General features: G+C 43.8%; 2 protein-coding genes across 2 annotated transcripts; one reads left to right on the forward strand and one right to left on the reverse strand.

Annotated features, from left to right (window-relative positions):
* Positions 1 to 901: 901 nt before the first annotated feature.
* Positions 902 to 2,432, reverse strand: LOC123064391 (E3 ubiquitin-protein ligase SINA-like 10). Its single transcript, XM_044487876.1, has 2 exons — positions 1,994 to 2,432; positions 902 to 1,892 (listed from the first exon to the last, which is right to left on the reverse strand). Exons 1-2 carry the CDS (start codon positions 2,399 to 2,401, stop codon positions 1,161 to 1,163), a joined length of 1,140 nt encoding a protein of 379 aa, XP_044343811.1. The 5' UTR covers positions 2,402 to 2,432; the 3' UTR covers positions 902 to 1,160.
* Positions 2,433 to 5,010: 2,578 nt separating this feature from the next.
* On the forward strand, positions 5,011 to 9,768 carry LOC123068297 (E3 ubiquitin-protein ligase SINA-like 10). Its single transcript, XM_044490850.1, has 2 exons — positions 5,011 to 5,298; positions 8,842 to 9,768. The coding sequence occupies exons 1-2, from the start codon at positions 5,104 to 5,106 to the stop codon at positions 9,550 to 9,552; spliced, it is 906 nt and encodes a 301-aa protein (XP_044346785.1). The 5' UTR covers positions 5,011 to 5,103; the 3' UTR covers positions 9,553 to 9,768.
* The last annotated feature ends 4,216 nt before the right edge of the window (positions 9,769 to 13,984 follow it).

The raw sequence follows: 13,984 nt of genomic DNA on the forward strand, positions 1-13,984 counted from the left end.
CTTGGCCGCACCATGGATGAGGTTGATCGGTATGAAGTCGCCGATCTCCAAAGAGTTTGATTTCTTGGGCAGGAGTGTGAGGATTGAAGTGTTGAGACCTCCAAAAGAATAAAAACAGCCCTCATGCAGAGCCTTCATCACAGCCATTAGATCCGAAGCAATGATATCCCGGCACTTTTTATAAAACAGTCCAGAGAAGCCATCCGGACCTAGTGCCCTGTCGGAGGGCATGTCCATAATCACCTTTTTGACCTCATCCACAGTGAAATCTGATTCGAGACCATGCGCCAACTCTGACGACAGGTTGTGCAGATTCAGAGACTCCCACCGCAAGGAACTCCTATTACTGGCCAGCTCCGGGGTGCCCATTAGCTTGCTGAAGAATTCTCCCGCCAAGTTTAGTTTCTCTTCCATAACTGTGGCAATTCGGTCGCCCTGTTTGAGGTAGGGTATTAAATGTTTACGACGGCGCCCGTTCGCTTTCATGTGGAAGTATTTGGTGTCAGCATCACCTTCCTTGAGATCCCGCACCTTCGCTCGTTGACGTACACGAACACGTTCAAGCGAGGCAAAGGCCAGGCACTTGTCCTTCAAGAAAAAATACCTCACTTCACTTCCTGATAGGCAATGTAATAATTTTACATTGGAGAGGTCATACAAGATGGAAAAATTATGTGTACATTGAGCAGAGGTTCCTACTTGAACATAGTTTTTTTTTTGTTACCATGCAGAAAAAAATGGATGTTCCATCAAATAGCATGTGTGTGGTATTCTAACTGTAGAAAGACACACACAAAGTACGTTTCTTGACATCAGTCTGAGCTGTGCTCATGTCTAACATCAGTTTAAGCAGTTCATGGAGCATTGTTGGTGCAGTTGGTAGAGAAATATGATGCCCCCCAAAGGAAAATGATGTGTTCGATAGCATGCGAATTTCCAAGGGTGCACACAACAACAATAAAAATCTTTTTTTTTCATATCCATTTAATAAGCTCAGATAATTATGACTCAGCACCCATGGTTATGGCATTTGTTAACAGGACCAGTAGCATGCAATGCAAGTGTCCTCAATCATACTACAGTATCAAACATCTCCAGATAGTTTCAGTTGCATCTCGGTAAGCTTCAACTGCCACGAACGGAGGACGTCAATCAATCAATCAGTCGGACCAAGGCGCGATCTTGTCGATGCGGACGCTGAGCGGCACCTCCATGCCCGCCGCCCCGTCGCCCCCGTCCGCTCCCGGGACCAGGTACGCCGGCGGCACCGCGAGGAACGTCGGCTCGCCGGCGGCGACCATGGCGCCGGGCGAGGTGCTGCTCCTCATCTGCATCTCCACCAGCACGGTGTCCGCCTTGCCGCCGTTCGCGGCCGCGGACGTGGTCAGATTGACCCACATCTTGCACGTGAACCGCGGCCTCGTGGCCGCGCTCCCCCTGGCGCAAACCACGGACACGGCGGTCGCCGCGGCGCCGAGCGCGCCCACGGTGAGCACGAACACGCGGCCGTCGTCGTCGCCGACGAGCAGCTGCCGCGGCGTGGACACGGGGACCTGGAGCCGGCTCACCTTGCCGTAGCGGATGGCGCGCACCGGCACGGAGTGGGCGGCGCTGAGGTGGCCGGCGAGGTCCGGCGCCGCGCCGACGAAGGCGCAGCCGTGCTCCGTGCAGCGGCAGGGCGCGTGCGCGCACGCGCCCCGGTGCTCGTCGGCCTCGTGGTAGGTGACGTACCTCTGGCAGCCGGCGTTGGGGCACTCGACCCGGGTGGAGGACACGACGGCGTCCAGCGCCGGGCAGGGGTCGAAGAAGCCGCAGCCGTCCGCGCACGCCCCGCACTGGCCGGAGGGCTGCTGGGCCGCGCACCCGCCGCAGGCCAGGTGCCCGCCCTTGCACTGCAGGCACACAGACCGGACTCCGGCGGCAGATCAGCACATCTGCAGGAAAGAATCGACCGGGTGTGGTGGACGAAGAAGGAAGGGAGCAGAGGAAGAACCTGGAAGACGGGGGGCTTGAAGGGGAGGGCGCAGAGCGGGCAGTGGAGCACGCACATGTCGATCTTCACGGCGAGCTCCGCCCTGGGGCTGTGCTCCGGCACCGCAACGATGGCGCCTGCTCCGGCCGCCGCGTCGTGCGCGACGAGCTCTTGCTTCACGGAGTGGGCGTCGGGCAGGTCCAGCCGCGCCTTCTTGGCGCTCTCGTCGGCCTTGTCCATGGTCGACGGCGAGCCCCTGCTCCTCCCCTCGGCGGCGCCGGCGCCCTGCATCCTGGCTCTTGCTCTTGGGGAAACGAAAACCCTCTCTGGCCAAGCTTTACCTGTACGAGGCGCAAGAGCAAACGGGGCGAGGAAAAGGAGCTCGGCCGGTACCGCACTAGAGATGAGATGAGATGCTTCCTTCATCATTGACCAGTGCCGAATTCCACCCGCGTCCCTCCACTTGCCACTATTCCACACACGCCCCCTAGAGTTACCGAGTAAATGTTTTTTACTACGCACCAGTGTGAAAAACGCTCTTATATTACGGGCTGGAGGGAGGGAGTACATGATAAACCGGCTAAAATGGCTTTTTATTGGTGAAAATGGGAGATGCACATTGTCCCAGTGCCCATATCAAGTTGTATGCATTTAGTTTTTTAAGTCTATCTTTGTCACTAAACCATTGGTCAGATCTTGTTTTTGTTTTGGTCTATAAACTCCAAACTAGACACACTTAACTTTGAAAGTCGGATACATTTGGGGTCCTCGCTCGACTTCGAGGCGGTATTACTGGACGAAGCGACGATAGTTTTGAAGACGCGGCGGTCTGGTTAAGAAAGAAATAAAGAAAAATGAAAAGACGTTAAAGATGAAAAGGGAAATTCGATAGTCAAATTTAAAATTTGCTCAAATGTCAGGAAATTCAACATCTAAAGGCAATGATTGGAAAATTCCGAAAAAGTAAGAAAAAACATGATTAGGAGCATTCAAGAACAGCCATGAAACAAGGCTATTTTTTCATGAATATTCACAAATTATTTGTAACAATCCTCCAATCCCCTATTTGTTAATAGTACTTGTGATTTTTCTTCTTCATTTCTAACAGGACCCATATGTTGTTCGTAGCTTCTGTAGGAAATATTTATTAAAGAAGTTCTCAACATTTCCTTGACTTTTAAATATATTTTGTGATTTATTTATAAAAACAAGATGTTAATTATAAAAATATTAAAAAAAATCATATGTTTCATTTTTTATGCTTTATGCTAGGTTGTAACATGCAAAAATATTTTTCTCCAATCAATACAACCACTTTGAGTGGTGTGAGAGATCATCTACCTGGTTTCAAAAGTTAGGGGTTTGAGCATATATTTAAGAAACTGGAAGTCAAAGCTAAGCTTACCTAATTGAGAAAATCAAAATTGTTTCTTTTAATCTATACAATAGAGAGAAGTTGGTGCAATCATTAGTAACTCTAGTTTGGGTGTTCATGTCGTTTACCGCCTATATTTTCCTTCCAAATTTTGCATGTAGACTAGATCTCTTAAAATTTTGACTTGTTTTCTTAAATGTTTTAATTATTGTTTGGGGTTTAATGGAATTGTTGTACCTCTAGCTATTTGACTAGAGACCAACTTTATATTCAAAGCCATGCATATATCACTAAGGCCCCCTTTGTTTGGGCTACAAATTCCTGAAATCTGTTGTGCCTTGAAATCCAGAGAATCAGCTGTAGCTGTAGATTTTGAGAATCAGAAGCTAGCTGTTTTGTTTACCAGGCTGTAGAAAAACCAAAAGTATTGTCAAATGTCTGCAATGCCCCCGAATCCACAATTGGTCAATTACAAAACCGAGCAGCAACAACATCCTAAAAAATTGTAGAGTAGCAACGTTGGCTATTGTTGTTGATCTAGGAGGCAGCGGCACCAGGAAATGAGGTAGCAGCACTAGGAAGCATCGCAGAGTAGCAGCGCCGGCTGTTGATGTCGATTTTCTAGGGGCGGCAAGAAATGAGCCGACCATCAGCAGGAACGACCCATGTGAGGGCTTGGATGCAGTAGAGGGTGTGTGTGGTTGGGGCAACACAGATTGACCTTGGGGCGGCGGGGAGAGGAGGAGGTCGTGAGGTGGCAGATGTCGGAGAGGCGAATGTGTTTGGATCCAACCGTCATGGATGCCAACGCGGAGATCCGGGGCGGTGGCTGGATCGATGGAGAGTAGCAAGAGGTGGATGGAGGTCAGGGAGGAGTGGAGCAGTCGGATCCGTACCCAAAGTTGGCGACGGGGGCGGCGAGATGGAGGGGCCGATACATTCACCATGTGTGGGGTAGGTCTCTTCTCCTTGCGCTCGACGGTGGATGGAGGTCAGGGTATGGCATATGTCTTGTAATAACGGGGAGAAAACTAGGTATACTTCTATTGGGGTAAGTGGCAGCCCGGGAATCGCCGAATTCGCAGCTTCCGCTTCGGGACACCTCGCAGTGTAACTGTGGGTAGCTGGCTGTTTGTTTGTGATTCAGATTTTCAGAGGGGTAGAATCCCTGAATCAGAAGCTGAATCTCAAACAAAGGCCACCTAAGGGTGGCTATTATCTCAATGGTAAAAGACGTACTAGTCGACAAAATGGTGTCTATATTGACTTCCTTGCTTTTCGTGCTTCCAAAAGTTTAATCTTTACTAGGGTAAAAGACGCCATCTGTATATAACTCGCCTTCAAGGAGCAATTTAGTCAACTAACTCATAAAATGTGCTAGAGATAAAAGATGATAGTTTGGCTCGATGTTTGATGTGGCTTGGGTCTCACTTGTTTTTGACGGGAGAGAGGTTGAAGAGGCGCCAACGCCATGTCGGATTTTAGTGAAGCCCGCTTCTCTCTCACACTGTCGCATGTGCGACCACCTCAAAGGTGATGAATGAGCACACTGACGACGAGGTGATCAGTGTGCAAAATAAATTTTTTATCCGACTGACGCCTAGCCGCTCATTTTTTACTTTCACCACTGGCATTTATCTTTACAGCCGGCCAGCACAACCAAACCCTCACAAAACCTGCCCTCGCACAGGCTCTGCTTCCCCGCCACGCACACCTCGGCTCTGCTCCGAGCCGCCCCACTGAGGGCTGCCCGCCCATGGCGGAAGAACCTTCGGTGAAGAGGACCAAGACGGAGGACCTTGGAGAGGGGTCAGTGCCAGACGCCGCGGCGGCTGCGGCGGCGGCGGAGGCGGAAGAGGAGAGGCCCGGCTGCGAGGTGACCGTCAAGATACAGTCCAAAGCTCTCCGCTGCAGGATCTGCTCCGAGCCCCTCAAGCCGCCCATCTTCAAGGTGATTTGCTCCATCCGCCGCATTCCATTCCTCTTCTTGTTCTTTAATTTTATTTGCCCGGATGGGTTCCTGAGAGCAGAGTGTGCATCAGATGTGGCTGTAGCTGCTCCTCTCACTGATGCCAGTAGGCTGTAGGCTGCTACTACTGCACATGGGCTGTTTTCTCTGAAATGTGTTATGATGCCAGTGGAGTGGATTGGCATTTCCAATGGCTTGAATTGCAGTTGTCCCTTGTCTGCTAATCAAAGGAAAAGATGCTTCAATTGTTCTTGGTAGGATGCACAAACAGCACCTTGTAGGGTCTTGATTGGTTGCGTGCGGAAACTGAACATGTAACATTTAGGAGCCAGTTTTCCAATCTAGCTAGTCTGCGTATTACTGACATGCTTAGTTTAGCACATACTGCATATAGACAGCAGGCGAAGTTTCCCGAAGTCTGCTCTGAAATTTAAGTCATTGGATCAACATTTCCATGGCGCATGTTGCGTATTTCCATCTATGCTTTCTGAATGCAGTCATTCCTTGTTTGCTCCTCGATGGAAAAGATGAATGCTCCGGTTGCCTTTCTGAATGCTGCTGTTCTCGGTAGGATGAACAGATGCCACCTTGTAGGGTCCTGATTGGTTGCGTGTGAAAACTGAATGTCTAGCAGCTAGGAATCGGTTTTCAGTCGACTCTGTATCTGTACTGGTGACATGCTGGCTTAGCACATTTTGCTAGGATTCCTAAATGGGACCTTGTAGGACGTTAACTGTTGCTGTCTCCAAGCTAAAAACAAGTGCACACTTATGACTGAATTTCCAATCTAGTGGGCAGTAGTGGAGTGCTAGTTTTGGCTGGTCTCATACTAGTAGGATCTTAACTGCTGGTGTCTCAAAACTGAGCAGGCAGCATTTAGGACTCACTTTCCAGTATAGTGATTAATATGCCAGTGGATTAGCATTTCCATCGCATAGGTTGCAGTTATTCCTTGTTTGCTCCTCAGAGGAAAATATGTTCCATTTTAATTTTCTGGATGCTGCTGTTCTTGGTAGGATGACCGAATGGGAAATGGCACATTGTAGGGTCTTGATTCTTTGTGTGTGAAACCTGAATGTAGCTGCTGGTATTCTTGTTCGGATAGTAGGATAGTAGTGAAATGCTACTTCAGCACATAGTGCTTATTGCCATTTGCTCTGAAATTTAAGAGGCATAATGACAGTGGATCGACATTTCGGTGGCATATATTGCAATAATTCCAAACATTTATACTTGTTCGGCTGCTGGTATTCTTGCTAGGATGTTACGATTACTGAATGAGACCTTGTAGGATGTTAACAGTTGGTGTATCGAAGCTGAAAATGTAGCAGTTGTGACTGAATTTCCAATCCAGTGAGTAGTAGTGGCATGCTAGTTTAGCTGGTCTCTTACTACATAGGATCTTAATTGTTTGTGTCTCAAAGCTGAACAGGGTAGTAGTTAGGACTCAGTTTCAGACCTATTGAGGAAATGCTAGTTTAGCTGCTCTCTTACTATGTAGGATCTTAATTATTCGTGTCCCAAAATCTGAATATGGTTTTCCATAGCATAACTGAGGGGCAGCTTGTTTAGCAAAATGCTAGTTTAGTTATCTCTTACCATGTTGACGATTTATACATGTCTAGTTTCTGCTCGCGTTGCACTCTTGTTATGAACTATATTCAAGTGCACTTTCTTCTTTGTAAGAGTATATCAATGTAGATTGCTCTATCGGCACCCGCGGCATTCAATCTCTGTTCCTGCGTTTACTTTTTTTTTCTGGCTGGATGGATACTTAAGAGTATATATCGATGTAGATGCTTCCCTCCCTCGTAGTAATTGTAGGCTGCTGTAGTACGTAGTGCACATGGTTCCACTGAAACTTGCCTGTCATTTTCTCTGAATTTTTTGACTGCATTTCTCTGAAATTAGTATGTGATAAAGCAGTGAATTAGCATTTACGTGGCATGAATTTAAATTGCAGTTATTCCTTGTTTGATTCTCAAAGAAAAAGTAGTTCCATTTACTTTTCTGGATGCTGCTGTTCTTGGTAGGATGAACAAGTGGCACCTTGTAGGGTCTTGATTTGTTGTGTGTGCAAACTGCATATGTAGCTGCTAGGACCCAATCTAGTCTGTAGCAGTGACATGCTAGTTTAGCACATACTGCTTGTAGATGGTAGGCCAAGTTGCCTGCCATTTGCTCTGAAATTTAGGTGGCATAGTGTCAGTGGATCAACATATGCTAGGATTCCTAGATGGGAGCTTGTAGGATGTTAACTGTTGGTGTCTCGGAGCCGAAACTGCGTCAGTTATGACTGAATTTCCAATCTAGCGGGTAGTATTGGAATGCTATTTTAGATTGTCTATTACTCCCTCCGTCCCAAAATAAGTGACTCAACTTTGTACTAGGCTTAGTACAAAGTTAGTACAAACTTGAGTCACTTATTTTGGGACGGAGGGAGTACTATTTAGGACCTTAATTGGTGGTGTCTCTAAGCTGAACTGGGTAGTAGTTAGCACTCAATTTCTTTAATCTAGTGTAGCTGCTCTCTTGGTACTCATCTGTAGGTTCTTAATTGTTGGTGTCTCAAAAACTGAATACGTTTTCCATAGCATAACTTGAGGGATAGTTTGTTTAGTAAAATGCGAATTTAGTTATCCCTTACTATATAGATGATTGATCTGTGTCGAAAAATATGTGGATGATTGATAGTACGCTTCCTGTTTCTGCACACAATGCACTCTGTTATGAACTGTATGTATGCTGCACTTTTCTTCTTCCGAGTGCATCGATGTAGACGTTTTCCTGATTGTTGTTGGGAGTGAAAATAAGAACCTCTTCTCCCTGGTTAGCAGTAAATACTGCATGGGCAACGCCTGCTGTTTTCTCTGAAATTTAAGAATGTCAGTGGATCAACATTTATGTGCCATAAATTGCATTTTTCCCTTTTTGCTTGTCGAAGAAACATGTTTTCCATTTACATGTTTGGCTCATGCTGTTTTTGCTAGGATAACAAAATGGTACCATGTAGGATCCTGATTGCTGGTATCCGAAAACTGAATTTGTAGCAGTCAGAAGTCAGTTTCCAATTTGCTGGGTTGTAGTCAAATGCCACTTTAGCTGCTCTCTTACTATCTTAGTTGTTGGTTTCAGAACTGAATATAATTTTCCATAAACATAACTTAGGAGCAGCCTGTTATTACTCTAGTCGTGGGTAATGAAATGCTTATATAAGCCTTTTTAGATATTTCAATATGAACTACATACAGATGTATATAGACATATTTTAGAGTGTTGATTCACTCATTTTGCTCTGTATGTAGTCTGTATTGGAATCTCTAAAAAGTCTTATATTTAGGAACGGAGGGAGTACTATGTTGATGATTGATATCTTTCATCTTTCTGCTTGCATTGCATCCAGCTGTTAATAACTGATGAAAGGACTGTGGAGAGGCATTGCACACTGTTGTTGTATTTTCTGCAGTTTATTATCCATTGTTTGTTGCTGCTGATCGTTGTGCTAATTTTCTCATGTTTCTTCAGTGTGCGGCTGGGCACGTTTTGTGTTCTCAGTGCCCGGAAAAGCTCCGTGAGGTTGGGCACGTTTTGAGACTGGGTACATTCTGCGCTCTGTGTTGCAAAAGCACTAGCTATTCCCGCTGCGTCGAGCTCGAGCAGTTCATCGACGCCATGAAAGTGCCATGCTCGAACCAAACATACGGCTGCAACGAGTTCGTCGGCTACCAGCAGAAAGAGAAGCATGAGAGTTCATGCCCACATGCTCCATGCTACTGCCCAGAGGATGACTGCGCCTTCAAAGCGCCGGCATGTTGCCTGCTGGACCACTTCGTCACCGCGCACGGATGGTCGCCGACCAACTTGGTTTACAACAAGCCACTGAAGATCCCCTTGGCACGAGACCGCCGGTTCACGCTTCTAGTTGGGGAGGACATGTCCTTGTTCCTCCTGATCAACACCCTGACCAGCATCGGCAGTGCTCTCGCCGTGGTCTGCGTCAGGCCCCACGAGTCTGAACCCAGCTATTCGTGCAACATCTCGGCTGCTGCTCATGGTGTCGCTGGTGGGAAAACCGATGGGAGGCTCGTGTTCCAGAAGGATCCTCACGTGTCAAGCAGCTCGCTGGCGGGTGGACTTAAGCTGGGCAACTTCTTCCTGCTGGTTCCTCTGGAATTCGCCGAGACCTCATCTGGTGAACTCACTGTACACATCCGCATCGACAGAGTGGCGCCATAGGGATCTCAGCTGGAAGCTACCATATGCTGTCAATGACTGCATATGGTGAAACAACTAGCTAGATGTTGTCCAATGCTCTTTAATCACCATCAGCTGGAGGAACTAAAATGTGTTTGTAGTGGCAGTAGAATTTATCTTTGCTTAGCTTGTTGTCTTGTTATGTATCTTATGTAACTCAGTTGTCCCAATGGAAGATCAGTATCCTGCAACTCAAAATTGTACTCATTTGTAAAGTTTGAACTGGTATTTCAACCAAGAACATATCTCCACTTGGTGCTGCATTGCAGACGCTGACCATTGCCAGATCATCGACATTGATCTTCAAGATTTTGATCAAGATTTTGCATGGTTTCCTCTCTCATAAAAATCTTCCGTTAACGAAAAAGGGAAGGGAAATCTCAAACCCTTTCATCTTAGAAGTGTGCATCGCTCGATGCAGAGGCTGAGGGTTATCCTCCTTTTTGAAAAGGAAGACAAATTCCAACAATTTTTTGCAGCACCCTGTCCGGATCCGATCAGCTCTACCTATCTATAAGCAACTAATTAACTGCAGGAAGTAGACTGAGTTTAGAAGACAATTGTTCTACTCTGTAGCTTGTTGTCATTTGGAATGGTAGAAGTTATCCTAACTCCAACCTCATGAGTGTCATGAATGAGTTTCCTCTTTGTTATACAAAATAGCTTCTGATGTACTGATTTGTGGAAGTGCCAATGGGAGACCGCACATACACACAGATTTTTTTAAAAAAAATGTTCACATGCTTAGTAATTTGTTAATGACATTTAAAAAATTGTTCATCAAAATGTAAAAGAATATTCATGTAATTGATAATATATGTTCTTGAATGTAAAATTTTGTTCGAGCAATTTTGGGAAAATGTCCGTGACATATAAAAGAGTGTTAACCATTATTGAATATATGTATATTGCATGTACATTAGGCATGTTAGGATATGTTCATATTATTTTCTATCATGCCATATCTCCCGATCCCTTCCTTGTATTGAGGATACAATTGAGATATTGGCCGCCTCTTGTACTCTATATATGTTGCGGCACAAGACTAATCAAAATGGGTAGCATCAAATATTTTCTCTACAGCCATGAATTAAAAATATATTCACAATATATTATAAATATTCACCGACCGCGTATTTTATAAAATCTTCAACATGTATTCTGAAATGTTAGATGCACACTCAAAAAATGTTCAACATGTTGGAAAAATGTTTAAAGTGTATTAAGAAATTATTCAACATGTAGTCGAGTAAATTTCAATGTGTCTTTGAAAATTATTTAAGTTTAAAATGTTTGTACACTTAAATTGGGAGTTTTGAAAAATCAAAATTTTAACACAAAATAAAAGAAAAAATAAAAAGAAAAGAGAGAGAACCAAAAAAGAGGAAATAGAAAATGGAAAACCATAAGGACAAAACCTGGCAAAAAGGAAGGCAAGCCTTTCTCAAATACAACCTCCCCCTATTTGACGCTCTCTGCATGGAAGGGTCGACCAGAACGCACAGGAGGGCGATTATTGGGCCGGCCCATCTCCCACTATAGCTGGGAGTTCCGGTTTTGGGAAGGCTTCCAGATGGTTCGCAGCCGGTTTTCCCGGTATTGCATACCTTCTAGAAGGTTCCTGAACCGTTCTTTTTATGTTTTTTGTTTTTTCATTTACTTTTTTCTTCTCTTCCATTTTTGTTTCTAATTGTACTAATTTAACAAATCGTTCCAAATATTCAAAAACATGTGTTTCCAAAATTTGGTCGGCATTTTAGAAACTACTTGCATTTTTCAAAAATTGGTAGCATTTTGCAAAAAGGTTCAGAGTTCTAGAGAAAAGTTGAATTTTCCATCTTTTGTTCTCCTAAACAAAAAATGTTCACATTTTCCAAAAAAAAAATCAGGATTTTCAAATCGTTTTCGGTCAGAGATGTAGGTTCGTTGCAACTACTATCACTTACAATTACTGCTTTGCGCACTGGTCAAAAAAAAAGACTGCTTTGCGCTGCTGAATTACCATGTAACAGGAGGAAGTAGACTGAGTTTAGAAGATTGTTTTGTTATGTAGCTTGTTTTCATTTGTAATGGTAGAAGTAATCCTAATTACGAACTCGTTAGTGTCATGACTGGTGCTGCTCTTGGTTATGCAAAGTAGCTTTGGATGTACTGATTAATTAAAGTGCCAATGAAAGATCAGTAAATAACCTAGAACTCAAAATTAGTTTGAGTAGTTAGTAAGATGAATAGTACTCCTATTGAATTAATATTTGATCTAAGAGCTGCGGTAGTACAAACCCTTATATCTTCACCTGGTTTCTCTTCTCTGCATTGCATAAACGCTAAATTTGCCATGTCTCCATTGCCAGATCAGTAACATTTATCTTCCTGATTTTTGCATGGTTTTCCTCTCTTAGAAAAATCAGTAAAAAAATGGGAAGAGTAAAACTCACCCCCTTCAGTTTAGAAGACAAAATTCCTACAAATTTCGGATCCGATCAACTCTACATATCTCTAAGTAACTGCTCTATGCTCTTTAGTTAACTGTAATTAACTGGAGGAAGTAGAGTGAGGCTGTGTTTGGTTCAGCTATGTAGCTAGTTCATTGTTTTTCAAATAGCTCACCATTCATGCCGAATGACGGCTATGTAGCTTGTTATCATTTATAATGGTAGAAGACAATTGTTCTGAGTTTAGACGACAAGTGGGCTGTTATGTAGCTTGTTATCATTTATAATGGTAGAATTTATTCAAATTCACAAACTCATGAGTGTCATGAATGAGTCTGCCATTGGTTATACGAAACAACTTTTGATGTAGTACTTATTAACTAATAAAGTATCAGTGCAAGATTTGTACTTGCAGTTCAAAATTATATTTGCCAAGTTTGATTATTAGCTAGTAAGATGGATATTCTTGGTACTAGTCATTGATCCAAGAGCTAGTGTAGGCAAACTCCTATCCCGATGATGAACGATCTGCATTATGCAAACACAGATTGTCATCTTGTAATAGTCATTATGAACTCTTCAGATCGCGTCAGTGGCTGCAGGCGTCGCTACAGCCTATAGGAAACGGGATCGTCGCCTCATCGTATTGATCCTCGGCAGTCCTCAGGGCGTTGCCTGATTGGAAACGGAGTCATCGGATCGATCGACGACCGCGATAGGTCCAGACTTAGAGCGCGTGCTATGAGGCAACACGGGCACATGGCGCCAGTTCCTGGCGAGCGGATTGACACGAGCACACGGCACCAGTTCTCGGCGAGCGGATTGACACGGGCACACGACGATAACTCTCACGGCTTCAAAACAGGTAGTCTGCCGCTGACGAGTCTTCCTTTCTGAATACCTTCGACTCCTACTTCTAATTCCTAATTTCCTAATTAACTTTTGATAATGATCGTTATAGATCCGTTCTTGCCTCCTTAGTTAAAGACCACAGTATATAGCAGTTCAACCGGACTCGCCGCATGAGCTCTCGCAACCACATCCCCCATCACACCAGCATCCCCACCTCATCCCTCGCCGCCATCATTGAAGATTTAGTTTCAAAGAATACTAAAAGAAAGATGTTGTTCAAATAAACAAAATGCAACCAGGAGTTGAATAGGTATTATTTTTAATATATCCAATTTATATTTAAGAATGGAGGGAGTACCATATATAGTATAATTCATTTTTTTAGTGAGATAGGGGCCCATTTTTTTAGTTTCGCACAGGACCTCGGATTTTCAAATTTCCAGGATATATAGTACTAATCAACAGTTTAAAGTTCCAGATATCGGATATAACCCACACGGGGCTTCGATTTCGAATCAACTCGAATGCAATGACTACTAATAAAAAAACTGGATGCATATTAACTAAGGAGTTGTTGATGACGACTTGACGTAGCCGACTCCGGCGATGGCGAGCTTGGGCAACATCAACTACGAAGAGTTTCAAGATAACTTTATTATGGATTTATTATGGAGTCAAATATAGTAAATATTGGGCACATGTGTGAGTCAAATAAATATCAACATTTATACTAAAATTTAATACATGTTAATTTATAAGTCATTTTTCCAACTCATAGCGATTGCTAATTTTTATGGCGAACTTAAACATTTTTCAGAATTGAATTACATTTCTCAATAAAATACAAACTAAAACATGTTTATATAAGTTCAACTTAAATGTGCTAGTAAGATATGACAAAATTACATGTCTTCCTGGATTATTTTGTGAATCTTGTATTAATGTAGCATATATGTATATGTGTCGTTTTTAATAATGTGATAGTAAGAAATGTCAAAATTACATGTCTTCCTGGATTAGTGTGTGAATCTTGTATTAATGTAGCATATATGTATGTGTGTCGTTCTTAATAAATGTATGGTATACAAATATATCTTGATAATAAATTATGCGATTAAATATACGCAAAT

Source organism: Triticum aestivum, chromosome 3B (assembly GCF_018294505.1).
Source record: "Triticum aestivum cultivar Chinese Spring chromosome 3B, IWGSC CS RefSeq v2.1, whole genome shotgun sequence".
NCBI lineage: Eukaryota > Viridiplantae > Streptophyta > Magnoliopsida > Poales > Poaceae > Triticum > Triticum aestivum.